At 49.1% G+C, this 24,587-nt stretch overlaps 9 protein-coding genes across 9 annotated transcripts; 5 read left to right on the top strand and 4 right to left on the bottom strand.

Moving 5' to 3' along the window:
- Window positions 1-1,614: 1,614 nt before the first annotated feature.
- On the top strand, window positions 1,615-2,261 carry EURHEDRAFT_404909 (uncharacterized protein; the record flags this gene model as incomplete). The annotated part of the gene is made up of 2 exons (XM_040780348.1): window positions 1,615-1,718; window positions 1,772-2,261. The coding sequence occupies 2 exons, from the start codon at window positions 1,615-1,617 to the stop codon at window positions 2,259-2,261; spliced, it is 594 nt and encodes a 197-aa protein (XP_040636435.1).
- Window positions 2,262-2,978: 717 nt separating this feature from the next.
- EURHEDRAFT_379880 (VIT1/CCC1 transporter family protein) lies at window positions 2,979-4,012 on the top strand (the record flags this gene model as incomplete). The annotated part of the gene is made up of 3 exons (XM_040779219.1): window positions 2,979-3,045; window positions 3,103-3,457; window positions 3,511-4,012. 3 exons carry the CDS (start codon window positions 2,979-2,981, stop codon window positions 4,010-4,012), a joined length of 924 nt encoding a protein of 307 aa, XP_040636436.1.
- Window positions 4,013-4,154: 142 nt separating this feature from the next.
- On the bottom strand, window positions 4,155-4,802 carry EURHEDRAFT_461947 (DUF4202 domain-containing protein; the record flags this gene model as incomplete). Its single annotated transcript, XM_040784764.1, has 1 exon — window positions 4,155-4,802. One exon carries the CDS (start codon window positions 4,800-4,802, stop codon window positions 4,155-4,157), a length of 648 nt encoding a protein of 215 aa, XP_040636437.1.
- Window positions 4,803-5,479: 677 nt separating this feature from the next.
- On the bottom strand, window positions 5,480-7,439 carry EURHEDRAFT_415114 (uncharacterized protein). The gene is made up of 2 exons (XM_040782602.1): window positions 6,427-7,439; window positions 5,480-6,319 (listed from the first exon to the last, which is right to left on the bottom strand). The coding sequence occupies exons 1-2, from the start codon at window positions 7,070-7,072 to the stop codon at window positions 5,676-5,678; spliced, it is 1,290 nt and encodes a 429-aa protein (XP_040636438.1). The 5' UTR covers window positions 7,073-7,439; the 3' UTR covers window positions 5,480-5,675.
- Window positions 7,440-8,198: 759 nt separating this feature from the next.
- Window positions 8,199-10,915, bottom strand: EURHEDRAFT_379883 (putative C6 transcription factor; the record flags this gene model as incomplete). Its single annotated transcript, XM_040779220.1, has 4 exons — window positions 8,199-9,321; window positions 9,376-10,138; window positions 10,197-10,695; window positions 10,769-10,915. 4 exons carry the CDS (start codon window positions 10,913-10,915, stop codon window positions 8,199-8,201), a joined length of 2,532 nt encoding a protein of 843 aa, XP_040636439.1.
- Window positions 10,916-12,922: 2,007 nt separating this feature from the next.
- On the top strand, window positions 12,923-14,960 carry EURHEDRAFT_517376 (Zn(II)2Cys6 transcription factor; the record flags this gene model as incomplete). Its single annotated transcript, XM_040786561.1, has 4 exons — window positions 12,923-13,317; window positions 13,385-13,990; window positions 14,084-14,852; window positions 14,931-14,960. The coding sequence occupies 4 exons, from the start codon at window positions 12,923-12,925 to the stop codon at window positions 14,958-14,960; spliced, it is 1,800 nt and encodes a 599-aa protein (XP_040636440.1).
- A 2,363-nt stretch (window positions 14,961-17,323) lies between these two features.
- Window positions 17,324-20,199, top strand: EURHEDRAFT_379885 (uncharacterized protein; the record flags this gene model as incomplete). Its single annotated transcript, XM_040779221.1, has 7 exons — window positions 17,324-17,374; window positions 17,437-17,476; window positions 17,547-17,900; window positions 17,950-18,128; window positions 18,183-18,393; window positions 18,449-18,588; window positions 18,640-20,199. The coding sequence occupies 7 exons, from the start codon at window positions 17,324-17,326 to the stop codon at window positions 20,197-20,199; spliced, it is 2,535 nt and encodes an 844-aa protein (XP_040636441.1).
- A 408-nt stretch (window positions 20,200-20,607) lies between these two features.
- Window positions 20,608-22,625, bottom strand: EURHEDRAFT_505843 (phosphoribosylaminoimidazole carboxylase ADE2). The gene is made up of 4 exons (XM_040785846.1): window positions 22,098-22,625; window positions 21,944-22,041; window positions 20,929-21,886; window positions 20,608-20,874 (listed from the first exon to the last, which is right to left on the bottom strand). Exons 1-4 carry the CDS (start codon window positions 22,561-22,563, stop codon window positions 20,678-20,680), a joined length of 1,719 nt encoding a protein of 572 aa, XP_040636442.1. The 5' UTR covers window positions 22,564-22,625; the 3' UTR covers window positions 20,608-20,677.
- A 182-nt stretch (window positions 22,626-22,807) lies between these two features.
- On the top strand, window positions 22,808-24,494 carry EURHEDRAFT_415120 (uncharacterized protein). The gene is made up of 5 exons (XM_040782603.1): window positions 22,808-22,881; window positions 22,989-23,034; window positions 23,093-23,141; window positions 23,193-23,832; window positions 23,894-24,494. Exons 1-5 carry the CDS (start codon window positions 22,872-22,874, stop codon window positions 24,427-24,429), a joined length of 1,281 nt encoding a protein of 426 aa, XP_040636443.1. The 5' UTR covers window positions 22,808-22,871; the 3' UTR covers window positions 24,430-24,494.
- Window positions 24,495-24,587: the final 93 nt, after the last annotated feature.

Genomic DNA, 24,587 nt, shown 5'->3' on the forward strand with positions numbered 1-24,587 from the left:
CCTGCTTCTGGGATTCGATTCAGGAGATCGAATTGATCTACGCTCCGTTCTGCCGACGATGCTGCTTGAACTTGGACTAGAGATGATCTGACTCTATGCATGGGTCGATGGCACCAGTTCAGCATTTATGAGCGCGTGCAGCATTTACATCCTGCCTTTAAAGAGGTGACCCATTTCTGTCGCGTATTTATCTTTTTCTACGGAGTGACATTGATATCGAGGAAGAGAGGGTGTTACAGTTTCCCTGTAAAGATGTTGGGGTTCGCCTGGAAATTGTGGCCGATGAACTTGGCTCTGGTTTTGGGCCATGTTCGTACTTGAAGTTGTAGGGAACAATAAAAAAAAAAAAAAAAGCACCAGTGGGTTGCAGCACAGCGGTTTCGAACGCACTCTCACTGCAACTTATAAATCCCAATTAGGCAAAAACCATCAATTTAGCCCAGTAAAGAATATAAAAAAACTGGTAGCTTCTCTTTGATTGAGCGTGTCATCCTTAGTGCAGGGGCCATGCTAATCTTCTCTGTATCGTTTCAAATTGACCAAATGCCCGAAGGCACTTAACTTACATTGAAGTGATTTATATGCCCGCCTACATGGAGTTTCTTCCCTCTAATTGGCCGGCTAGGCGATGGGACCGGAACTGCCGGAAGAACACCAAAATCAGCCCCATCACACAATCATCCCCGCGATCAGTGCTAGTCTGCCTTGTCCAGCGGCACAGGACGCCATACGGTGAAAGAACAATATAAGGCTAGACAGGGCTAGACATCGAGATTGGCGATCGCTATTGAATTGACCGTCGATTGATTAATCGCGCAATAGGGATAACCCGCGGAAATGACTCGATTGCGCTGGCGTAGGGTTCTTGTGACGAACAAAGAATGTGAGAACGAGTGTTGTTTGAGAATGAGAGGGAAATTAAGTGCCAAGAAGGATCTCGCTTTAACCAGAAAGGGTAATTTTATGGGGGTAGCTTGTCTGGGAGTGGACGGGCTGACTCTACAAGTATGGAGTACATAGCCAGGCTATTCCTTCTAAACTGTGTTAGTATAGTATTATAATCATTTCTTAGGTTGGCTTACTCCTGTATTCTACTCTTCTTGTATTCTGTACGGGCTACTCCGTACTCTGTTCCGTATACTTTGTACAGGTACCTGCTCAGTAAGGCTCACTAATGAACATCATCCTGTCTGAATACGAGGCAGAGCCGCATTGCCCGGTGATCGGCGTCGACAGCGCATCTGCACGGACAGCCTCCGGTTGGCGCAGTCAAACGCTACCAAAGCTAGTATGGCGACGAGAGTTGGGGGCCGAATGAGAAAGGCTCGTGCCCAACACCACTAGCCCAGATACTGCCGGCTTGTGTTGGCGGCACAATGGACCCTGATTCGGTTGTTTCTTTGAGTTCGGGCAAGGCGTTCTCGTGTATTCCTGGGCTAATCCCACGGTGGATGGGAGGATGTTGATATTTAAAGAGGCCGTTGCCTCCACTGAGGTTGGTTCTTCAGACACAGATTCATCACCCTCCTTCTCTTGCATATTTTCTCGGCCTTTCTTGTTACCCCAAATCTTTTTTGTTAAGAAGCAAAAGTATCTACTCTACATACCATCACAATGTACTACAAGACTCTTTCTCTGCTCCTCCTCTCGGCTTCTGCTATGGCTGCCCCTCAGGAGGGCAACATCGACTCCGACATCATCGCTGACCTCGGCTCGCTGTAAGTTCTCACATTTAAATGACAGAAAGAAGATCAAGATTAACACACCGTAGTGCCTCTCAAACCGACATCCTCTCTTCAATCCCCACCGGCATCGACATCCCTGACGTCCCCAGCTCCGTCGTCGAGGTCCTCGCTACCGCCATCCCCAGCACCTGGCTTCAGAACATCCTGACCAACTCCGCTGCCCAGACTTCTGTCCTCAACGACATCGAGAGCAGCAAGTATCCAGACTGGTGGTCCAGTGTCCCCACCGGCGTCCAGAGCTACCTCTGGGACCTCGACAGCAGCCTTAGCGTCTCTGCCACCCCCACCTCCGGCTCGACTGTTACCTCCACCGGTAGCAGCGCTACTACCACCTCTACCTCTACTTCGGACTCTGACGACGACGACAGCTCTGACGACTCCTCGTCGTCTTCGTCCTCGTCGAGCTCTGGCGCTGCTGCCAGCGACACCTCGGAGGGTGCTGCTCCCGCTCAGACCGGCATGGCTGCCACCGTTGCTGGCGCCGCTGGTATCCTTGGTCTCGCCCTCGCTCTGTAAGGGTATTAAGGGAGGTGTCTTCGTCTGTCAATAATCAAGCATTCGGGTCGAAATGATCAGATTGCATCGCATGTTATGACTTTGGAGTTTCTTTGGCTTTTTGTACAGGTTTTAGTAAATGATACCTTGATTTGTTCTATTTGTTAGTGAGAATACTCTGTAGGCAATAGGCAGTAATAGGGCTGACAGGGTTAATAACTCCGCTCTACTCACACACCAATGACAGCTCTCCTAACCCTTCTATAACAAGCCCCATCGAATAAAAAGAAGCAGAACAAAAGAGAACAATCATAGAGAAACATTAGAAAAACAAGAACAACCACTCACATATCCTGGATTAGCAACAATTATGAATCCATTGGCCACTGCTGATTTTGGCGATAGGAAATTATGGAAGAGATCTCCGCCGCTGACTTTTGACTGGGCCCTGATTGGCCAGGAAAGTCAGTTCATCTGTTACCAAACGGCAAGTGTTGCAATTTTGTCACATTGGGAGGCGAGGAGATATAAGTTGGAAAGGATCGGGCTCCTCCTCTCTTAAGTTATTCAGGTTGATTGATCTCTCCTTATTATTTCCAATACTGCGTGTTGTTCTATACTCCGTACAAAGTCACCGTTAGACTGTCAGAAAAAGAAAATCTTGACTTGACCCTGACGTCAGAGCTCAACGGTTCCTGTCGATTTTCACGGAGAAGCTTCAGATACTGTCAAGGCAAAATGGCGCTTTTATTCGTCAAGCAAAGATTCTTTCCAGGCCAGACCAACCGCAAATCAAAAGATAGCAGTGAGTATTCATTCCTTCGCGAACAATTTCCATAGACCCTTGCTAACCCTATCTCAGGAAAGCCACTCCTCTCTCCCGAGGACTCAGATACCCTCCACGCCTCCGACTCAGACCTCGAATCGCAACGCTCCTATAGCACATTCCACAACACATCTAACCTCGAAAACGACGATAATGATGGTAACGACGCCAACAGTACTTCCAGTGGCAGCACACGCGCGCGCATCAACCCGCGCATCGTCGCGGACGCAATTTTAGGTCTTTCAGATGGATTGACGGTTCCGTTTGCGCTGAGTGCAGGTTTGTCTGCGCTGGGGAACACCAAGGTTGTTGTTCTGGGAGGGTTGGCGGAGTTGACGGCGGGTGCGCTTTCGATGGGATTGGGTGGTTATGTCGGCGCAAAGAGTGAAGCGTATGTTTTTCCTTTAAATGCATGTGTCGGGATGCAGGTTCTAATTGAAGTAGAGAGTCGTATGAAACCACCGTGCGCGAAACAAAAGAATTGATCGAAACCTCGCCCATCGAAACTGGTGCCATTGTGCACAACATTTTTGCCTCCCACGGTATCCCCTCCGACGTCGTCAGCCAAATTAACGCTTCCCTGCATGCTTCTCATGACCGCCTCCTCGAGTTTCTCATAACCTTTCACCACAAAGAATCGCAACCGGACTGCAACCAAGCATGGATCTCGGCCATTACCCTGGCCATTTGTTATTTTGTCGGCGGATTCATCCCGCTGATTCCGTATTTCATTTTCAACCAGGTTCTGGTCGCGCTATACTATAGCATCGGCGTGATGGCAGTGACGTTATTGGCATTTGGATATATCAAGACGTGCATCGTGCGTGGATGGAGTGGACGGGAGAACATCGTCGCTGGTATCCGGGGAGGAATTGAGATGTGTTTTGTCGGTGGTGTCGCTGCTGGTGCTGCTATTGCTCTAGTGAGGTTGATTGACACCGCCTAACCATCTCCCCTCCTCCCCACCTTCCTTCCACTCTTCGATTTTTTCGTTTTTCTTGTTTTCGGCGTTGGATGTATGATATACCATATAGCACGGCGGGCTTTTTTCTTTTCAATGTACAATAGAGCCAAATCAACCAAAAGTATCAACCACTCAAAGCCTTCTGCACCAATCCCCTCGCCCTCTCCGACATCTCCCCACTCAACTCAATTGCCATCGCCTGTCCCTTGCTGGACATCTTCACCCACGTCTTCCTCAGAATAGTAACCACCTTCTCTTCATCTTTGATTCCCTTCTCAAAATCATCAAACTGATCATCCAAGAATACCAAACAGGCCACATCTTCCAGGACCTGCGTTTCATCCTCCTCCCCAGGGTTACGCTTTAACCCCTCCTTTCTCACCAACGCACCAACCCTCTCCGCCTCTTCCTGTGTATACCCACTCTCCACACAGATCTCAACAACAAGCTCAGCCTGCCGTTTCGCAAGAAAATTCCTCCACGAATGATAACCAATTTTAGTCATCGGATAACTGTTCCTCGGAACCTCCCAGCGACGAAAGTGTTGAGCGCGGATAGCGAGGCGGAGGAAATCGGATGCGTGCGGCTGGCGTTTATCGAGGTACTGGGTCATTTTGGTGGCGTAGTGGAGTTCGTAGGGGATTGTTTCGTTTTCTTGGACTTCATCTTGTTGTGATGTGAGTTGGGAGGCGTTCGGGTAGGGGATTCGGTGAGGGTCTTCGGAATGGGCTTGGTCGATTTGGTGAAGGGCTTTCTCGTAAGAGGTTGTCATTTTGGTGGTGTTGTCTTTTGGTTTGCTAATGGTTTGTATGTGTAATTTGGTGGAGTGAAGAAGGTGAATTGACAAGATGAAATGCGAAATACTGGATTGGTTCAGCAGACCCCGCCATGACCCCACGGGATATGACCTGCGGATCCTACCATCTACGGAGTGTGACATAGCTACCAAGTCATCGTAGGTAAAATACAGGACAGTCCATTTCTCTAGCATAACTCATGCAGATTATAGACCTTAACTGAACGACAATGATAACGGTTATAAAAACACATGGAAGAAACATTAAATCTGAGTCTTAAAACTTTCCAACAAGATTGCAAATCCAAAGCAGTGCCAACTAGGTGGCAGACAGAATAACAAAGTCTGGTCCGATTAGTTCCATCCAAACGCCGTTCCAATCAAAAAGTAATGAAAGCCGGGTATATCCAGCACCATGATGCAAAAATGTACTGAGAAACCAGAAATAGATCGAGGATAGGGGCTTAGAACTGAATGCATTGGATCCGTGTCTCAAGTATCGCTACACGTAAAGTCCGCTGCAGCAAAGCCCTAGCAAATTCCAAGTCCAGTCCCCTGTAGGAAACCTCAAATCTGTGCACGAAGGTATAATAAATGAAAATGGGATGAACCTTTTTTTTTTTTTTTTTTTTTTTTTTTTAAATCCACCGATATTGCTGAACCTCTTGATTATCTGGCGCCAATTCCAAACATGCCATTCCCTAGTCGCTCGGAAAAGGGTGTAGACACTTTCGGAACGTGATCCTTTTTTGAAAACGAAGCCGAAACAAACGACCAAAAGCATCAGCAATCTTTGCCGGACGAGTAATAAAAAGAAGAGAAGATATACGGAGACAAGAAAAAGTCCCGTCATACCTTCTTGCGCTTTTTCTTCCCGATTCCTTCGCTGTTTGAGTAAAATGCGCCTTCGTCGTCGTCATCTGCGTAACCTTCGCCGTAACCAATAAAGCTGTTGTCATCGTAACGTCTCTTATGTCCGCGACTGGGCCGACTTCGCTCCAGCTCTGCGGAAGCGGGTATGCCGTTCGGCTGACTGGGCGCTCGAACACCCCCAGAAGGCGCAACTGTCTTTTTCCCAGCGTCGCCTGCACCCGTGTATTTCGACGGCTTCTCATGACCCAACACGTCCTCCCAGTAATCGTTGTTGGGCACGGTGCCTGGTTCCAATTTCATGGCTTTCACCTGCAACTGTTGCAATGTCGAATCCATGTCTGCAACCTTGATTTGCTTTCCAAAGACCTTCTGGTTCTGCCATTCCTCTTCAGGCCACATGGTGAGGTGTCTCAGACTACCAGGCATGCCTGGCTCGTTCTTGACAGGCTTGTTTCTGCCCGCCAGCCCAAGCCCTTTCAACTTGCCTTCGTACGATTTCCGTAGTCGGTTGATCTTATCTCCCGTGACAGGATCTATCCGTGCTACTGATTTCGCAGCCGGACCGAGCCCGTACAGTGAGACAAGGTCTAACGACGGGTCTGGACCAGTCACAACATGGGCTGTAAAGTTCAAAGTAGAGCAATGTTAACAATTTCAATCCCTAAAAGAAATCAAACAGGTGCAGGGTGAACTGCAGCGAGGATTGAAATTGGGGAAAAACTCTTACAGCTTTTGCAGAGATGGTAGGCCGAGGTAAATTCCCTTTGAAGGGAATCTAAATTGAAACCATTCTTCTCCGACGAGGCCGCACCCCCGTTATTGCTGCTACCGCCGTTGTCATTGTTGTCGATCTCCATTGCGTCGATATTTGCAGAATTGCGGACTCCAGTCCCGGGATCGGTCCCGCCCATGTCCCGGTCATGGTCTGTCCGTGTGTGCTGTGGGGGCGTTTGTGTAAGGGCCGCATCCGCATCCGCCATAGCGGTTGATCCAGGTTCCTGCATCCCAGTACCAGTCGACTTGTCCGCGTCCACCAAATGACCACTCACACTACTAGCCGGAGTCGGAAAGGAAGTCGTCGTACTGCTCAAGGTCGGCTGTTGCGATATCTGGGAAGACATCGGATCCGAAGAAGGCAATGAGGAGTAGTCTGCGGACTGTGATGTTGCCTGCCTAGGTGACGTTTGCGAGGATGCGAAGTGAATGGCATGGCTCTGAGCGCTGACCGACATCAACGGAGGCGATGTCGGGGTCTGGGGAAAGTGATCCGATGAAATGTACGGTTGGTCGATTTCTTTCAAATAACCAACGGAAGGAGATGAAGGTGAAGGAAATCCAACTCGAAATGTCGCAGACGAAGCGCGATCAGACATGGGAGTCGGGTCTGGGGGCGGATAGGGAAACGAGGAGAGGAACCGCTGGCGACAGCGAACCAAGCCCAGGCGATCCGGCAAGCGGCAATCCAGACTGGAAATCGTCGACACCAAAAACTGATCAAGGCGGAGAAGGCGGAGGAGGAAAGTCGAGGGGGCGAGGGAGAAAGGGAAAAGATGCCCGGTCGAGAATCGCTCCAGTGGGCGAGCAGGACGTTGCACGACCGTCTAGAAGTCACACATTCCAATGAGTTTCGACACCGGGAGCCACACCAAAGTGTCGAAAAACCAAGTAATCGTTGGTGGTGGAATGGCGATGGGGTGCTGATGACTGGTGGTGAGGAAGTGAAGAGGCGCGGCCCTTTCGTTACTCAACTGGGAGGCGGTTCTGAGGATGTTGGATGACGGCAAAAAGCCTGGGCGACACGTGACCGTCCTTTTCATTTTTGATACAGAATTTCAGTACAAAACAGTACGGTATGGCGTATTCTATACAGTAGTGGTATGGTACCAGATGATACGGTAACAACGACAAAAAGTTGCGCTGATCATGGACCATGGAACGATTGCTAAAAGAATTGAAGATAAAAAGGAAATATCTTTACAAATATCTCGAATAAACAGTATGCTCGTTTGGACGTCAAGTGTCTATTTCTGGAGTCAGTGTTACTGTATGCAATGCAGCCCTACCAAATGGATCTATCAACTTGAAATAATACAAGATGAAACATCGTAGTCACCTCCGTACTCTGTACAGGGGTACGATTTGCCGGAAATGCAAGTCAAATGCATGCGCCTATATGAAACACCCTTGTTTAAATAAAAGAACCCAGGGTTGTACCCATATATGCCCTACTGCCGCAATATACTTACTGTTACTACAGAGTAGTTTCAAAGGACTTTTCACTATAATAGAATATGGTCAAATACAAAACCCGAGGATGCCCCCAATGATTGTTTATTATTAAGAATAAGAATGATTATCAGGCACAGGTAACCAGACCCATGCATGGATAGATGTATAAGACAGAGGAAAACGATTTTTTTTTTAACAACACCCAAGCGAATGGCCACCCCTCATGAGGAAGGCCCTGAGGAAGTCATGTGTCGTTGTCATCACAGCATATCATGATTGATAGAAAGTGTTCGACGCATCGCCCACAAGTTGCGCAGACACATCGGGTATGTTGTCTTCTAAGGACGCCATCAACTCCACCTGCTCCTGGTGGCTAAGTGTCCGTTCACGCCACGAAGGAACTGGGAGAGGTGCGTTGAGATACTGCGAGTATTGATCCGCAATGGTGCTTGTCCAATTCATTGGGTCAACGGCTGCTTCCACATAGGCCAGATGACCGGCTGTTGTGGAGGCAAGGTTGAAATCAGGGTCCCAGCCCTGCAGGCCTGGAACCACAGTTGGGAAGATGTTAAATGGAGTGGTTGGATCGATTTGCAAACCTCCGCAAGCGGCCGCCGGTGCAGCATACGGTGGTGATGTGAACTGTGTGGCGGGGGTGTCGTTTGATATATGTATTTGTTGTTGTTGCTGTTGTTGCTGCTGCTGCTGTTGTTGCTGCATTGGTGGAGTCCATATCTGATATGATGTTGGCTTCGCTACTCCAATGGGAGGCGTAGATGAGATTGATGAATGCGAATAAGGTAAAGTAGGGTCTGCTGAATGTGCTCGTGATACCGTGCCCGTGGATGACCCATCCGTAATAGAAGGTTTCCCGAACCGGGCATTGTGCGATTGTAATGATGTAGTGATGCTTGAAGGGCTAGACATATCAGGAGGACTCATCACGTCTTGACACGATCCGGGCGTGGCATGGTTGGATGGGTTGGATGGAGAGCGAACGACGAACGACTCTTCAGTATTGTATGCTTTGAGACATGCGGCCACCAGACTTCTGTAGAGGAGCAGAGCTGATTCGACGCCAGGCCATCTTTTGGCTGCAAGTACTATGGCTTCCAGCGCTACGTCGAGATGGCCTTGGACCTCTTCAATCGGATGGTCCTTGCGAATATCAGGGTATGAGAGCGACCAAAGAATGGTGTTCAAGGCCATAAACAACGACTGTGTGAAGATCCAAGTCAAGTCCACTGAGCCAGTCGCGATTTGCTGTCGTTGCATGCCAACGTTGAATATTGAAGCCTTGTAGGCTTTTTCGGCAGCGATGGAAGAGGGTTCGGGGACCTGAGGCGATGGTCGATAGAGGAACACGATCATTGTATTCAGTCTGCCGCGAAACCTTGGGGAAAATGTTAGAGCTATGCTAATTATGGCAGTGGACATTCGCGCTTACCATGTTTCACCCAACCCACTACCGCCATCGTTTTTAGGACAAGTGACCACCCAATGCTCCATTTTCTCCTCCATTTGCGTGAACCATGGATCGTGATCATGGACCGGGGTGTCACGTCTGTTCAGGTAGAGCGTCCGTCTGATCTCCGCTTGCAAGAGCCGCATTTTCAAAAAGTGTATTGCAATACACTTGGTAAATATCGGTTTTGCCCCGGGAAGAATGCCATCTGGTGTGATGTACTGATCATCTACCTGCTCAAAAAACTTGACGTTGACATGATCGTGACTGACCGCGAGACAGCTTGGACGGCCAAGACTATGTGAAAGGCCAAATTCCATTGACAAAACAATCCAAAATAACCTCCTCCGCATATCCACTTCCAAGCAATTCAAAGACTCGCCGGTCGGTGACTTTGAGATGGTAGACTCTTCAGTCAGCCCTAAATCTTGACACAATTTGATTGCCACTCCGACGACCCAATAAGCTGCAGTCCTCGTAGGTGTCAGCATTGAATATTGGGCGATGAGGGCAAGGCATTGTAGCGCTCCCAGGTTCATTCTTTTCAGGGACGGCTCCAGGTATGGCAGTGCAGCGAGGTAGTAGCTATCCGCCAAACCGGCATAATCCGTGCTCAGTTTTTGCATGCTGATGGCAATCACTATCCTAAGTTGAAAGTTCTGGCGAGGGTCATCGGAGCCATCGAAAACCTCCTCAACTTCTCGACGAAACGTGGGATAGTGCAATGTTGGAAGCATTGCTTGCGCTGTAGAGAATGGGTCAGCCAGACGCCAGGTAGGCCTAAGACAAAGTTGAAAACATACCCTTGACAGCAAATAGGTCCATGAGTCGATAAGTCAAATTACGCGGGGGTAAATTGGGCTGGGGAATGTCGCTGATCATGGGGTAAATTTTGGATGTAGGTTTGAGACTCTCTTCCGAGAAAGTAGATTTGATTTCCTGGGCAGTCAATTCGGGGACAACATCTTTAATGCTCTTCGAGTCGGTATGTTGTTTGGCCATTTCCATGACCAGACGGGTGATGGCAATGCCGCTGGAGGGACCTAGATAGCGAGGTTCATCGTTTTCCTTGAACCGAATGCGACCAGCGCCTCGAACCATCAATTCCGCATCTGCTGCATGTTGAATATCGTTTTTGAGTTTTTCGACTTCACTTTCCAACGCCCGAGCCCTTTCGCGCAGTGAGATGATATACGTTCGTGGTACGGTAGCATTTTTGGCGGAATCGTAATAGACACATTTGACGTTACTGCGCTCGCATGAGGCACATTTGGGGATTCCTACATCGCATCTGGATTTCCGCTGTCTCTGAATTAGTCTCCCTACAGAAAAAGGAAGAGAGAAAGAAAAGAAAAAAAGTATGATATCATCATACCTGTCGACACCTTGCGCAAGCGGTTAATGTATGCGCGATCCTATTGTCAGGCACATCGAACGATTGCTGCGGTGCTTTAGATGATGACCTATTCAAAGAGTTTCTCACACGGGATCGCGCATCGGGCGAGACTTGAGGCATCGCCATGATGGGGTACCAAGAGAAACTCCCGAGTAGTCACTGGACCGCGAATAATTTGGTCTTGGCACTCTGAACGCAAGATTATTCCGTTAAACAGTTACGCCATCACAAGGGTCCGCTCTATTTCTTTCGCTTTTAGGGGGGTACGTGCGCGTGTGTGTATGGTAGTGGTCGAGAAGGGTTCAACGTTCGAGGTACATGTGACTGGAAGACGGGCAGAACATTCGATGGAATGGCAAAGTCGACATGATCTTTGTTTTCGAGTTAGCAGACTGTCCCACGTAGTCTGATGGGGTAACTATGTATTTTATAATACATGCATAACACTGTTCTAATTGGCAAGAGAGCATGGTTAGCTTGTCGCGGAAGGCCAAGCATGCGACGGGGAAACTCTTGACGGTACAAATAGTTACCTTTTTGATTGACAATATTATCTGGGACTTTTGAATCCTGCTGACGGGGTTATATGCCGCATTTATTATCAGAACCCTGGAGCATCACAGTATGAAAGAAGAAACGAACTAGAAAGAGAAAAATGACAGTGTGAAAGGGAAGAGAGGGGCGAAAGGGGAACAGGACCGAGGCTCTTTTGTCCTAAACGGGGATCGACGGGATCTCAGAACGACCACTGGCGCAGTTCTTTTATATAAGAACCAAGTTTGACCAAGCATAATACTTATTATTACTGAAGCAAACAGAATTCAATTGCTATACATAGTAGACTATAATGGGAATTTCTGAGCTTACTCTGTACAATGCACACCTGACAGGGTCTCGCTGAAACGACCGATTACAAGGGAACCATCGCCACCAGTTGCGATCACAAATGATAACACACTATAGAGGCCGACCCAAGCGCGCTGATATTATTATTGATTATGATCAGAACTTGGGGGAAGGATAGAATAATTATGCCAGATATGCGTCCAGTCTTGAGGTGGTAACTATTTTCCCTGCTTGGCGTTGGCTGCCATGTTACCCTGTACTGCGATGGTGGTAGTAGGTGTCAGTGGTATCAATCAGTAGAGACCGAATAAGGCAAGACCATGGCTGGCTGAACCCCGTGACTGGGATTCATTGAGGATCGATAATCTTTCACTCTAAAGTTGTTCCTTTTTTTTTTTTTTTTTGTCTCTTTTAATAGGTTTTTTATTATTCCTTTTTCTTCTCTTCCCACCGATCCAATCCCTTCTTTCCTTTCTCTTGGTTGCAACATTCTCATACCGCGGGGTGTGTTAGTGGCGGTCGGAGCTAAGACGACAACCTCTCTTGGCTTCTCCCTAGTTCTTCCTCTTATATTCTCTTTCGCTCGTCTCCGTCTGCAGAAAAAAAAAAAAAAAAAAAAAAAAAAAAAAAAAAAAAAAAAAAAAAAAAAAAAAAAAAAAAAAAAACAACAACAACAACGACGACGACGACGACGACGACGACTCACTGTACTTGAAACCGTAACTCTACAGAGTAGTCATTCGAGGAGCCTTCCTGCGAGATCCCGAAACCGTGACTAAGTGGTGCTTTCTCCTGCATGTCACTCGATAACCTCAGTGATACACTTGGATATCGCTCGGAGACCTCGGAAATCATCGACGTCGTTGCGATCTGGGTGACGCTTGTTTATTGACGAGTTCTTTTCTGACCCTCCGCGTTCTTGTGGATTAATTTGCTTTTTCCAGGCTTATTTGTACTTTTGCGCACACCGTGAAGCGCGGTTTGTTTGCTTACTACGGCAGCTCTACAGGTGCAGTCTTTCTGCTTCCTTGCTATTTGTCTGCGGAAATCAACATAGAAATACTTGAAGAGAGATTGCAAGGATCAAACAATTACGGATGCATCTTCATGTTGATACCCGAATCTAACTCACTCGTGACGGGCCATCTATCCGGGATCGTGCTGCCAGTCGAAGCATATCATCTGTCCTTCAGGTGAGTATTATGGCATTCAATAATGCTCTTACAACCTCCACCAGCTTGCTAACTAGGCAAACAGATCATGTGAACGAAAGAGAAAGAACCAAACATGTCCTCTTCTTTTTTAGACCACCCAATTCTGAAAGTTAGCCGGCCGGTGGCTGCATGTTCAAGATGCCGCACTGCTAAAATCAAATGCGATGGCAGGCTACCAGCTTGCTCAGCTTGCGAAAAGGCTGGAAAAGCAAGTAGTTGCTCAGGCGCCAGTGACGAATTTGCTAAAGGTAAAGAGAGGAGCTACGTCGCCTCCCTGGAAGGATACTGTGAGAAACTCGAAAAAGAAATTGCAACTCTTCATCGTCGTAAGGAGCATGCGTCCATCAACGAGGCCGGGATTCCGCAGGAGAGCTCGATCACAGCTATCTCGTCAAAGGGTACCGTAGCTGAAGCACATCGTCGAGAGGTGTCTGATATTGATGACCTTGTGGGTGACTTTGGTTATCTGTCTGTCCTGCCTTCTATGCTCCCCGCAACATCTTCGGTTGGACTCTCCTTACTAACATGCCCTCAGGTCTGTTAATGCCACTTCGCGAGATTTTCGTGGTATCACTTCAACAATGTCGTTTGCCAACCTTCTGCTATCAGTTGCCATGGTCGAGTCATTTCCAAACATATCGTCGCAGCCACTGCTTCCGCGCCACGAGGCCACGCCTCTTTTACAGTTCTACTTTGACAATATTTATACTCAGCTGCCGTTTTTCGTTGAACAGAGTTTCTGGACTTCCATGGAATCCGTCTATGAGCCTGGTGGGCGTTTTGCCAAGCCTTTTGATCATTTCCTTGTGCACATGGTATTAGCGATTGCTTCTGCCACCATATCGTATCAGAGTGATGATAAAAGCCAGCAACGGTCATTGGCTCTAGTGGTTGGAGCACTCGAATACGCCGAGGATGTTCTCCAACCAGGCTCCATTGTCGGGATACAAGCGATTCTGCTGCTGGCTCAGTATTCGCTCGCCAATCCGATGTATTTTCGGAGTTGGTACCTGGTTGGTATGGCAGTGAGGCTCATCGTCGATTTGGGATTGCATCAGGATCCTCCAGAAGAAGTGGTGTCGAATCGAGATCGGCTGGATCTCTGTCGAAGAGTCTTTCACTGTACTTACTGCTTGGATAGGTATGTCTTACCTTTTCCGCCCCAGAAAGTTTGCACGCTTCCAATAGGACAATATTTTCTGACTTCTTCCCTCTTTTTGAGGATCAATTAAAGAGGGGTTAGCTCAGCCTTGGGAAGAACCTTTTCGTTCTCAGACGCCTCTATCAATGTTTCTCTACCGACTGCCACAACTTCATTAGGCTCATCGTTGACCGAACAGAGCCACCTTTTCCAACGCAGCTCAGAGCCTGGATTATACCTCGTCAGGATCCGTCAGATTATGTCGACTGCGTATCAAGAAATGTACTTTAGCGGACGTGAATCATCCCAGCAACCTTTGCCATTGATATGGGCTCGCTGTTCACAAGCCCAAGAATGGTTTGACCGTGCACCTACAAACGTCCCTCATCACTTTCCTGTTTTGTATAGACTCGAGGTGTTGTATACGACCATCATCATTCTTTCTCCATCGCATCGTTGTCCCACATTATGTGACTTCAACAAAGTCATGTTATTCGATCGCTGTATGGATTACATTAGCCAGCTTCACCAAACCCTGGAGAATCCCAACATGCTGCCATGCATAACCTTTCTTGACATCCAGCGTGCATATCAAGTTGGCCGACGCTTCCTCGACCTTTTGAGTCAGGATTACGACGTTGTTTTGAGACCCTCTTTGCCTGCACCTCCGCCGGAAAACGCCGACCCTCCGTTTCTTGGCAATGAAGGACGAACCAATTGCCCTGCACGTGCGATTCGAAGCTTGACGTACATGCAGAATATTCTCCGATACAGCGCGAGGAAATGGGAGATGTATGCTTTCTTGCAACAATATGAGCAGGCTGCGGCACCTGTTCGAAAGTGGTTGACGCAGCCCTCTGTAGTCTATCTCCCTCCAGGATCGGGAGCATTTATGGCTGGGCCACCCACGACCGTGACGCCATCCATCGACGGTCTTCAGTATTCCGGATTCAATTACGACCCTCTCTAATTCAGGGGTTCCTATACGGAACCTTTGTGCATATGATAACCTGCGTTGCGTCTTCAGCGCATTCCTTATTTTTTTTGTTTGTGCAACGCATATAAAGGGACGCATATTTGGGGGTTTGGCCTTCCCAATTGAATTTGATTTTTGTATTCTTACTCAATGATACCACAATGTTATTGCAAACCGGGCCAATTTGTACGATAGTAAAGCACCTCCTTTTTTTGGGGGGGGATAGGGAGAAAAGGAATCCATTTCATTGCCTTATGATCTTCCAGTTTGCCACGCGGGTCTCGACCGAATGGGCCAGGCATCACTATTTTTTCTGAAATTGACAGCAACAAAACCCGCACAGAGGACCATCCTTGCTTTCTATGTCGAATTGGGGTGAAACTTGCAAGTGCCAGTTTGACAAGGTGACAACACAAACATATGTGCGATGACGGAGAGTGTATGCGGAGTAGAATAAGGCGAAATGGTTGGACCAGGTGGCACTGCAACGATTCTTATTAGTGATTTTTTTTTTTTTTCTCTATCACCGTACTTTTACAGCACCTGCTCGAAATCCAATGGCCAAAGGATCAACCATGACTAATACGGCTTATGACGAGCAACCTGACACGGCAATTTTTCACGCGTACGGGACAAGGTTCAATTATCTGACGTCAAGCGACCGGAGTATCGCATGGGTTGTGACTGGTTGGGATCAGCAATCGCATGGCGCTGGCCCAAACAACAACACAGCTGGTCGATGCGATGGCGATTGCAGCATCCCCGTGGGAGAAGGGGGTGACATGCACGGGAAATGATTGCGACCAGTTCTCGATTTCATGCATACAAAATCCCCGGGGAACGAAAAAGGCGACAGCGACGAAAAAGGAATATAGAAAAACAGAGAAAAACAGCCAAACTAGCGAGATCATCGAACCACCAGCCACCACCACCACCAACAACAACAACCAAACTCGGTGGCCCAGACTAGACCAGATCGACCAACAAACCGATCGCGATAATTCCGCAATCGGGAATTGCGAAGAGAACACATTCCCACTAGCACATTCCTTACGGAGTACGGATGGGTCCTCGTTTTAGGGGAGCAGACATTTCCGAACAACTTTGAATGCAGTCTATTTGGGTCTGTTGAAAAGTTAGGTTGAAACAGTGGAGACCGTGACTCATGAGGAAGCGAAGAAGCTTGCTTAGGATGATTTAAAATACTGCATGGGGCTAACAAGGGGAAGCATCTCCTCCATCCAAGCCCACGCTAGATAACCCAAATTGCTATGTCGGGAGGAGTGTGATTTTTCCATTTTTTGCCACAGACATGGTCTGATTAGGATTTCCCAGGAAGGATGATCACCGCTCTTGTGCGAATTCTGCCCCGAAGAAAAAAAAAAAAAAAAGGCGATGCAATGCATAGTAGTACGGAATACAGAATACAGAGTGCATAGTATGTACTGAGAGAAAAGGGGGGCAAGAGATCCGGCCGTTTCTCGATGCTGGTTCATGTACAACCGTTAGTTGAGAATGAGCGCGACATGAGCTCATAAGGTCTCTGTGCGATGTACAACAGAACGGGAAAGAAGGAAAGGGGGGAAAGAATCATAGGAACAAGCCACACAAATAATTGTTCGCCTGAAGTTTAAGTGAAGGAATTGGGATCCATCTCAGGAACCGGGGATTTACATAGTGGCTCTGTTTTCTCTGTTCTCTCTCTCTCTCTCTGCATTTCCGAACGGAGACGCTCTGATGCGCTGATGATAGCACTGACGTCACGCCATCCGTTCCCGTAAACAAGGGAAACTAAATTTGTATGGCGACTCGCCTGTACTATGTGTACAGCACTCCAATGTAGAAGATTCACACACAAATGGTGATCATTTAATCTAGGATCGTATTTAAACTGGCAATCTGCTTTTTCTTCTCCATTTTTTTCTTATTTCTTTTTTCTTTTCTCTTTTTCTCTGGTTGGAATACCACTTACTACTTACCACTACTCTTCCCTCTCTTTCGGGTTTAACCCCCTGTTATTATTATCATTTGCCCCCCTTGTCCCTGTTACTACATACATATTTCATAATATCGAGTTGCCTTATTCCCTTCTTTTTTTATCCCTCGACCTTCCTTCTTTCCTCTAGGGACTGCTTCTTCCGTTTGCGTCCTTCGTTCCCCAGTGATACCCCAGCGACGCGATCGATCATCACAACAACTCAACTATTCCCAATCAGTCCCGTTTCTTTTCATCTCATTTGTTTCTAATTCTGTTGTTCCGGTGAATCACTGTGTTAAATCCGGAAGATACTTATCCCTTGACATATTCCGTACATAACCTTTCTCCGTTCAGACCACTCTGAACGGCTTTTTGCATCATGCCGTCCAAAATGGTTAACAAGCCCGTTGATGGCAAGCAGAAGGAGCAGGTACGGAGCACCCCCAGAGGTCTGATCTCGCTTAGCCCTTGCTAACCCTCTAATTCCTGCAGAGCATCAATCAGAAGCTCCAACTGTACGGAATCTACCATGGTAAGTTACATATCCTGGCCTTTTTCGTCGCATCCCTAGCGCAGCAGCTGACCGGGGATTTTGAGCATAGGCTTCAAGCATGGCAAGCTGCCCTCGAACAAGCAATGCGACATCGCTCTGAACAGTGCCCTCCAGTCCAAGACCCTCTCTTCCCCCTCCAAGGACCTTTCGGAAGAAGGTCAGAAGCTGGTTGGGGACCTCCGTGAGGTTATTGACGAGGCGCGCAAGTTGATTCTCAGCAAGAACGATGGCCATCTGCTCCAGGAGTTCATCTGGGAGGCTCAGCGTCTGGGCGATGTTGAGGCGAAGGGGCCTAATGCGCCTATTGACAAGGACGGTGCCAAGCAGGACAGTAACAACGCCGTGCAGGGTCTGAAGACCTTGGGTACGCTTCTCATTACCAACGGAGAGTTTAGAAAGATCCGTAAGTTCCTCTTCCATTCTTGAGTCGGAGCTCTTGGTGACCGGTACAGTGAGCGATGCCTTGATCATCATCCGTGACATGGCTAGCGATGCCTCGCAGAGTGCTGCCAACAAGCTTCGTCCTTCTGAGGAACAGCTCTCTCAGGTCGACCAGGCTGCTGAAGAGAACACCTGGCACGAGAAGCCTGATAAGGAGCAGCTCAAGGCGAAGCTCAAGAGGAACAAGGGCGTGAGTTTTTCTTCATGCATCCAGAGTAAGGATGACATACTGACGCATGCAAAGGATCGCGAGAGCGTGTTGTCTGGTCCCTCAGCCAGTGCCGACGGCACTTCGGAGGTATCTAAGTCTACACGGCGATCGACCAAGGAACGCGCTCGTGAGTACGCTGGCAAGGGCAAGGAATACCTATCCGAGAAGGTGCCCAAGGAGCGTCGCGAGCAGGCTATCTGGCGTCTGAAGAAGATGGTCATGGAAGTCCAGGGCCATGCTGACTGTAAGTCAAATTCGTTTCGACTATCGACGAAGCTTGTCACTAACAACTACGTTAGACCAAAGAGCTATTGAGACCTTGCTAGACCTGGCAGAGAAGTATGCTCGTCACTCCCAAGACTTGTCCAAGCAAGGAACTGGTTCCATCAAGGACGTCCGCGGCCACAACAGCGTGAGAACGGTCGAGACTAACCTCAGGGTAAGCCCCTTCTTTGAATTCTCTTTGTTCTTCGTGTATTAACATTCCCAGGTCTTGCTTGAGCGCTTCGCTAACAGCACGTCGTTGGACGACTTCTTTGACTCCCTCGAGACCATCTACCGCGACGCTGAGAAGGACCCTGAACTCAAGGGCTGGTTCAAGAATGTCAACACATTCGTCCGCAAGTGCCTGCAGGAGCAGGGCTACGTCATGGAGGAGGACTGCAACCGCGACTGGAACCACCTATACGACCACGGTCGCTACTTGTTGCAGGACCGCTACAAATCCCACACCACTCGCGTTCTGGACGAGATCAAGTTCTTTGGTGAGCAGTACAATGAGGATTCCCAGAACAAGGCCTTCGGAGAGGCTATGAACAAGCTCTTCTTGGACCTTGGTCGCAGCTCAGAGGGCAAGATGGCCTTCAAGAAGCATCTCCTGAAGGACATTGGCAACGTGATTTTGCCTGGTATCTTTGAGCACGTGCGCTATGTTCCCATCCCTCGTATTGAGGTCTCCGACCCTATGGTCGACGTGGTCGTTGAGAACCTGGTCATCGAGAGCGACAACCTTATGCCAAATGTCCTGGAATTTGGTAGCGACAACTACTTCCGCTGGGGCCGCAAGCAGATCAGCAGCAAGCGCGACAACAAGCTTATGATCTCTGCTTCTGGTATTCAGGCCGACCTGACCGATGTCAGCTACTATCTCAAGAAAAAGAAGGGCTTCCCGTCCGTCACGGACAAGGGTGTTATGGACATCCTCCTTGGTGGCGAGGGCTTCGGTTTCAAGATTGCCGCCTCCATTGCCAACAAGGAAGACCGTGAGCACATTGTGAAGGTGGATAAGGTCTCTGTTGACATCCACAACATGGACATCAAGCTGCGCAAGTCCAAGCACAAGGTCCTCTTCAAAACCTTCAAGCCCCTCCTCTTCAAGATCGTCCGCCCAACGCTCGAGAAGGTCCTCGAACAAAAGATCCGCGAGTCCTTCATCACCGCTGACAATTTTGCCCGCGATGTGCACAATGAAGCCCAGAAGGCCGAGGAGCTCGCCAAGAAGAACGACACCGAGGACAAGACCAGCATTTACGCCCGCTACCTGGATGTCTGCCGTCGGAAGCTGTCTGACAAGCGCAAGAAAGCCCAGGAAGAGGCCTCTAAGCGCGACACCAAGGTCCAGACCACCGCCACCCTGCGCGACTCGCAGTTCCCTGAAATCAAGCTGCCCGGCAGCGTCACCACCAAGGCCACTGAGTACGCTGATCTCGCGGAGAAGGGTGAGCGCTGGGAGTCGCCTGTTTTCAGCCTCGGCAACGCCTCCGAGTCCACCGACGTCCCCAAGCCGGCGCCCATCACCCGCAAGCCACACCGTGCTGGTAGCGTTGGTGGATCTGAAACCGCTGGTGCCGCTAACGGCACTACCAACGGCGCGGATGGTGTCTCCAAGCCCGATGGATACCCGTCGCGTGGATTCTCGGATGAAATCAACCAGGCATTCGGCACTCAGGGTGGAAACGTGGCCGCGGGCTCCAACGGCGCTGCGAAGAACGTCGCTGATGGAACTACTGTTCCTGGTGCCCCCGCCGCCTTCAACCCCCAGACGGTTTAATTTAGTCAACACGTCGATCTAAGTGAACTTGCATCACTTAATTCTTAATGAGTTTCTTAATTCTCTCTCCCTCTTTATCCTTTTTTTTTTTTTTTTTTTTGTTTGTTTGTTCAGATATCATATACGCGAGTCGATATTATTTTCTCATGTGTTTCTTAGTACTATCTGTCTTTGTGATATCTCTTGGATACTGTGATTATTCGTTTTGTATGATTATTGTTTAATAATGGTAGTCCGTCTATCTGTGTGTCCAAAAGACAGATGTATACGCAGTAAACCTTCCATTGGCAAAGAATTCGTCTCAGCATAAATATGTTGTGCAGTACTCCGTAGTCTCGTGGGGAAGTCGCAGCACGAGTCATTTTGTAAGGCTTTAGACTGACATCTACACATTATGATACTATAAATCTTGATCATTGATTCATCTAAAAATAAAACATATCTACATTTGAATACTTATATCCAATCTTATGCCCCCTTACATAGACTCAAAGTACTTTTCCCACCCAAGTTCCTGCATCTTAACACCCTTCTGTTCCATGTTCTCGGCGCGTGCCTTCTCCGCGTACGCCTCGACCTTGTGCTGGATAGTTGGTTCGAATGAGCCCAGGATGCGCGCTGCCAGGAGAGCGGCGTTGATGCTGTTGTTGATTCCGACGGTTGCGACGGGGACGCCTGTTTCAATGTTAGCTACAGGTTGATTTTGTCGGGAGGGGAATAAGGACGTACCTCTGGGCATTTGCACGATGCTGTACAAGCTGTCGACTCCATCAAGGGAGCTACCCTTAACCGGGACACCGATCACAGGGAGGGTAGTGTGGGCCGCTGCCATACCGGGCAGGTGAGCGGCTCCACCGGCAGCAGCGATGATGACCTTGATACCTCGTGCGGCGGCGTCCGCGGAGTACTCGGCCATGTAAGTTGGGGTGCGGTGAGCAGAGGTGATATCGACAGCAAGCTCGATACCAAAATAGTCACGGAGGAGCTTAAGACCCGGCACAAGAGTCTTGAGGTCACTGTCCGAGCCCATAATCACGGCAACGGAAGGGGCAGGCTTCGAGGGGCCTGACGGTTGGGCCTTGCTCTTCACATCCGTGCGCTGTGCGCGGATGTTGTCCACCACGTCAATGAGCGGCTGGATATGCGCCTCGGCCTCGTGCATCGTGGCAGCGGTCACAGTGATGTGGCCCATCTTGCGGCCTGGTTTGGCGGCACCCTTGCTGTACAGGTGGATGCTGGCGTTGGGGATGGAGAGCGCGTGCTCTGCGGCCTTGAGGTGGGTGTCTGGCTCAGCGCCGCCGATAATATTGAGCATGATGGAAGGTTGGCGGATTTCGAGGCTTTGCGGAGGGATGGGGAGGTCGAGGATGGCGCGGATGTGGGTATCAAATTGGGACAAGGGGCATCCCTCGATCGTGTAGTGGCCGGAGTTGTGAATGCGACTGGCAATTTCACAGAGGAGGAGGCTGTCATCTTCGAGGAGGAACATCTCAACACCAAATACACCCTTGCCTTCGAAGGGGGAGACAGCCTTGCGAGCGAGTTCCTGAGCCTTCTGGTTGATTGCATTCGAGACGTTCCGTGCGGGGGCGTAGACGAGCTTGCATATCGAGTCTTCTTGGACGGTTTCGACGGTGGGGTACGATAGGACTTCGTCTTTGGTCTTGACAACCATGACAGCGAGTTCCTAGTCCAATATAACATATTAGACATTGTCTGCTTCCATGAGATAATTGTAACGAACCATCTTAAAATAAGCCCATTTCTCTGCGTACAAAGGTCGGTCCTTGAGTGCTTCCAATGCGTCGGGGATGTCATCCTTCGAGTTCACACGGTAGTTCCCTGGTTTATCCCCATGTTAGCTCATGTATTCATGTATTCTCAATGCGATGACTCACCCCGTCCATCATAGGCCATAGTCTTCGACTTCAACATCAGAGGGTACCCAAGCTGTTCTCCAACCGCCGCAAGTTCCTCCGGAGTGTTCTTGGTCAACTCTCGGTGCTCCGCCATGGGAATACCATACTTGGAGAGGTGCTCCTTCTGGTTGAACTTGTTCTGAATTGTCCGGATAGCCTGCCAGCTGGGTTCGATCCGGACCTCCGACGCAATCTCCTCGAGCGCATAGGTGTCCACATGCTCAATCTCAGCAGTCACAACGTCGCATCCCTTTGCCAGTTCGCGCACCGCCTCCCGCTCCTTGAAAGAGCCCGTAACATGGCCACTGTGGGCGCTAATCTGCTTCGCCGGGGCATTCTCCGCATCCAAGACATTAGCCTGGATGTTCAGTCGGTTGGCGGACTCGACGAGCATACGGCCCAGCTGGCCGCCTCCGAGGATTCCGACTTTGCGCGAGTTCCACATCGTGATATCGTTTTAGTGATCGGCTTGCGATTGAAGTGTGGAGTGAGAAGAAGAGATTCACAAGAGCCCCTCCATCCAAATCTGTGGATCCGCCCGCGTTTAAAAAATTGGCCCGATAACCATCACGTGAGGTCCCGATAAGCGGAGGGCCAGCAGGCCAATGGGAAGCTACGACTACCGCCCCGCCGCGCGCGTTTAGCAGACAGTGCCTCGTCGCATTGGCGTTTTCGAATCATCGTGCACGACTCGGTTGTGACCAGGAACTTATTTGCTTCTTCGTGAGATTTGGGCTCCAGCACCCCTGCAGAATGTCGCTAGGTTAGTTCTTGTTGTCTGAGTCGAGGAGCTGACTTGGATCGCTTCATCATGCCATTTAGCCCTGTTTATACTGGAACTCCCAACAGCTAACGATCCGTCATTAACAGATGAAGAAGCCTTACAAACCGTCGCTAAAGGCGGCCTGATGGAATCGTATGCTGAGCCGATGGTTAATCAGCGTGCTTGGAATCGAATAGCTGACTCTCTCCAGTGAGAAATGGGCTGGCTTGATCGAACCTTTGGTCGAACGGTTAGAATATGTGCGCAATCTCCCGAATCATTTACAATAATATCTGTACTGACAGTTATAGATCGTTTACAATGTTTTCCCCATGCCCAAGATGCCTCCCGAAGCCGTGTCGTCCTCCATCCCTGATCAATTGCCATCCTCCGCCGATCCCTCCTCGCAAGACTCCTCGATACCGTCTAGCAGCAACAAAGAAAACAACATCCCGGACTTACAGACCCATCCACGGCCTACAGCAAATTCCACCGCTCAAGCGACCTCGCCCTTGAGCGAACGGGTGCCAGACTCGCAATCTCAATCATTCGCAGGTCTCACGAACGAATCTCTCCCTTCTCCACTTGCATCACTGCTAGACTCCATCAAATCCACATTGAGATCCCTATTCTCTTCGAAACCACCGCATACAATCCAGAGACTTTCGGAGCTTATTCTTCACCCCAATGCGCATTATCGAACCCTCCCTGCCTACCTGCGAGCTGTTGATCGTGTTGTTTCGGTTACAAGTAGCGCAGAAATATTCCCTTTACAAGTGCAAGCGAGCACAAGTCAACCGAATGGTGTAACCAATGGTGGAGGAAGCAGTGGGTTGCTATTTGATCACGCCCCTGGAAGCGACGAGTCGTTGGGCGGTGCTCTTCTCACCCCGATTCCATGGTTGAATGCTGCTTCGTTTGAAGAGGAGACTGGAGAAACTGTTATGGAAGGTACCTTGATCAACTATACTCTATTAATCTTCAAATCTCTTTGCTAAAACTTCTTATCCAGCAATAGGCACCGAATCGATTTCTATTACCGTAAATCACGAGGTACAACAGTCATCGCAAGCGTCACAGGGCGAACAGCAGCAACCACAAACCCAAGACGAAATCGAAACAACTGCAATCACACAGGAAACCACATTGCCCACTCACACGACGACATCAGCCATCGGAAACGAAGCACCGGGAGGCACTGAATCTCCGCCGCCAGCCGATTCCGAGGAGGTGCCACATGCTCGCGGCCCACCTGTGGTAGGGGTAGAAGATATGGGGCTGCAGGATGGAAAGGGCATTTCTATGCCTCTGTCAAATGTCGATAGCGCTAGTAACGCACCACCAGACGACAATGCTACTAAACAACCGGCGCAAGAGAAGGATGACGAGAATCGAAAACAAGACCATCCTTCTAAATCCCGCGAGGGAGGAAAGAGGGACGGTGACGGAGATATCTCTCTGGATGATGCGAAGGAGAAGAACGATAATGAGTTGGCAACAGGGTCCCCAGGGAAAGAGCAGTCGGAACCAGAGCCTGCTAAGAGTTGACCTATTGCTTAAATATCTTCCATTCACGACTGACGACGAGAATATATTGACTACATACTTCCTCTTCTCAATTTGTAATGATGAATGTACTGTTGTTACGAGATTTATCATTTAAAACTTTTCAATGGCCCGTTCCCTTCGTAACGGCACATAAAATT

This window comes from Aspergillus ruber (assembly GCF_000600275.1).
Source record: "Aspergillus ruber CBS 135680 unplaced genomic scaffold scaffold00025, whole genome shotgun sequence".
Taxonomy (NCBI): Eukaryota; Fungi; Ascomycota; class Eurotiomycetes; order Eurotiales; family Aspergillaceae; genus Aspergillus; species Aspergillus ruber.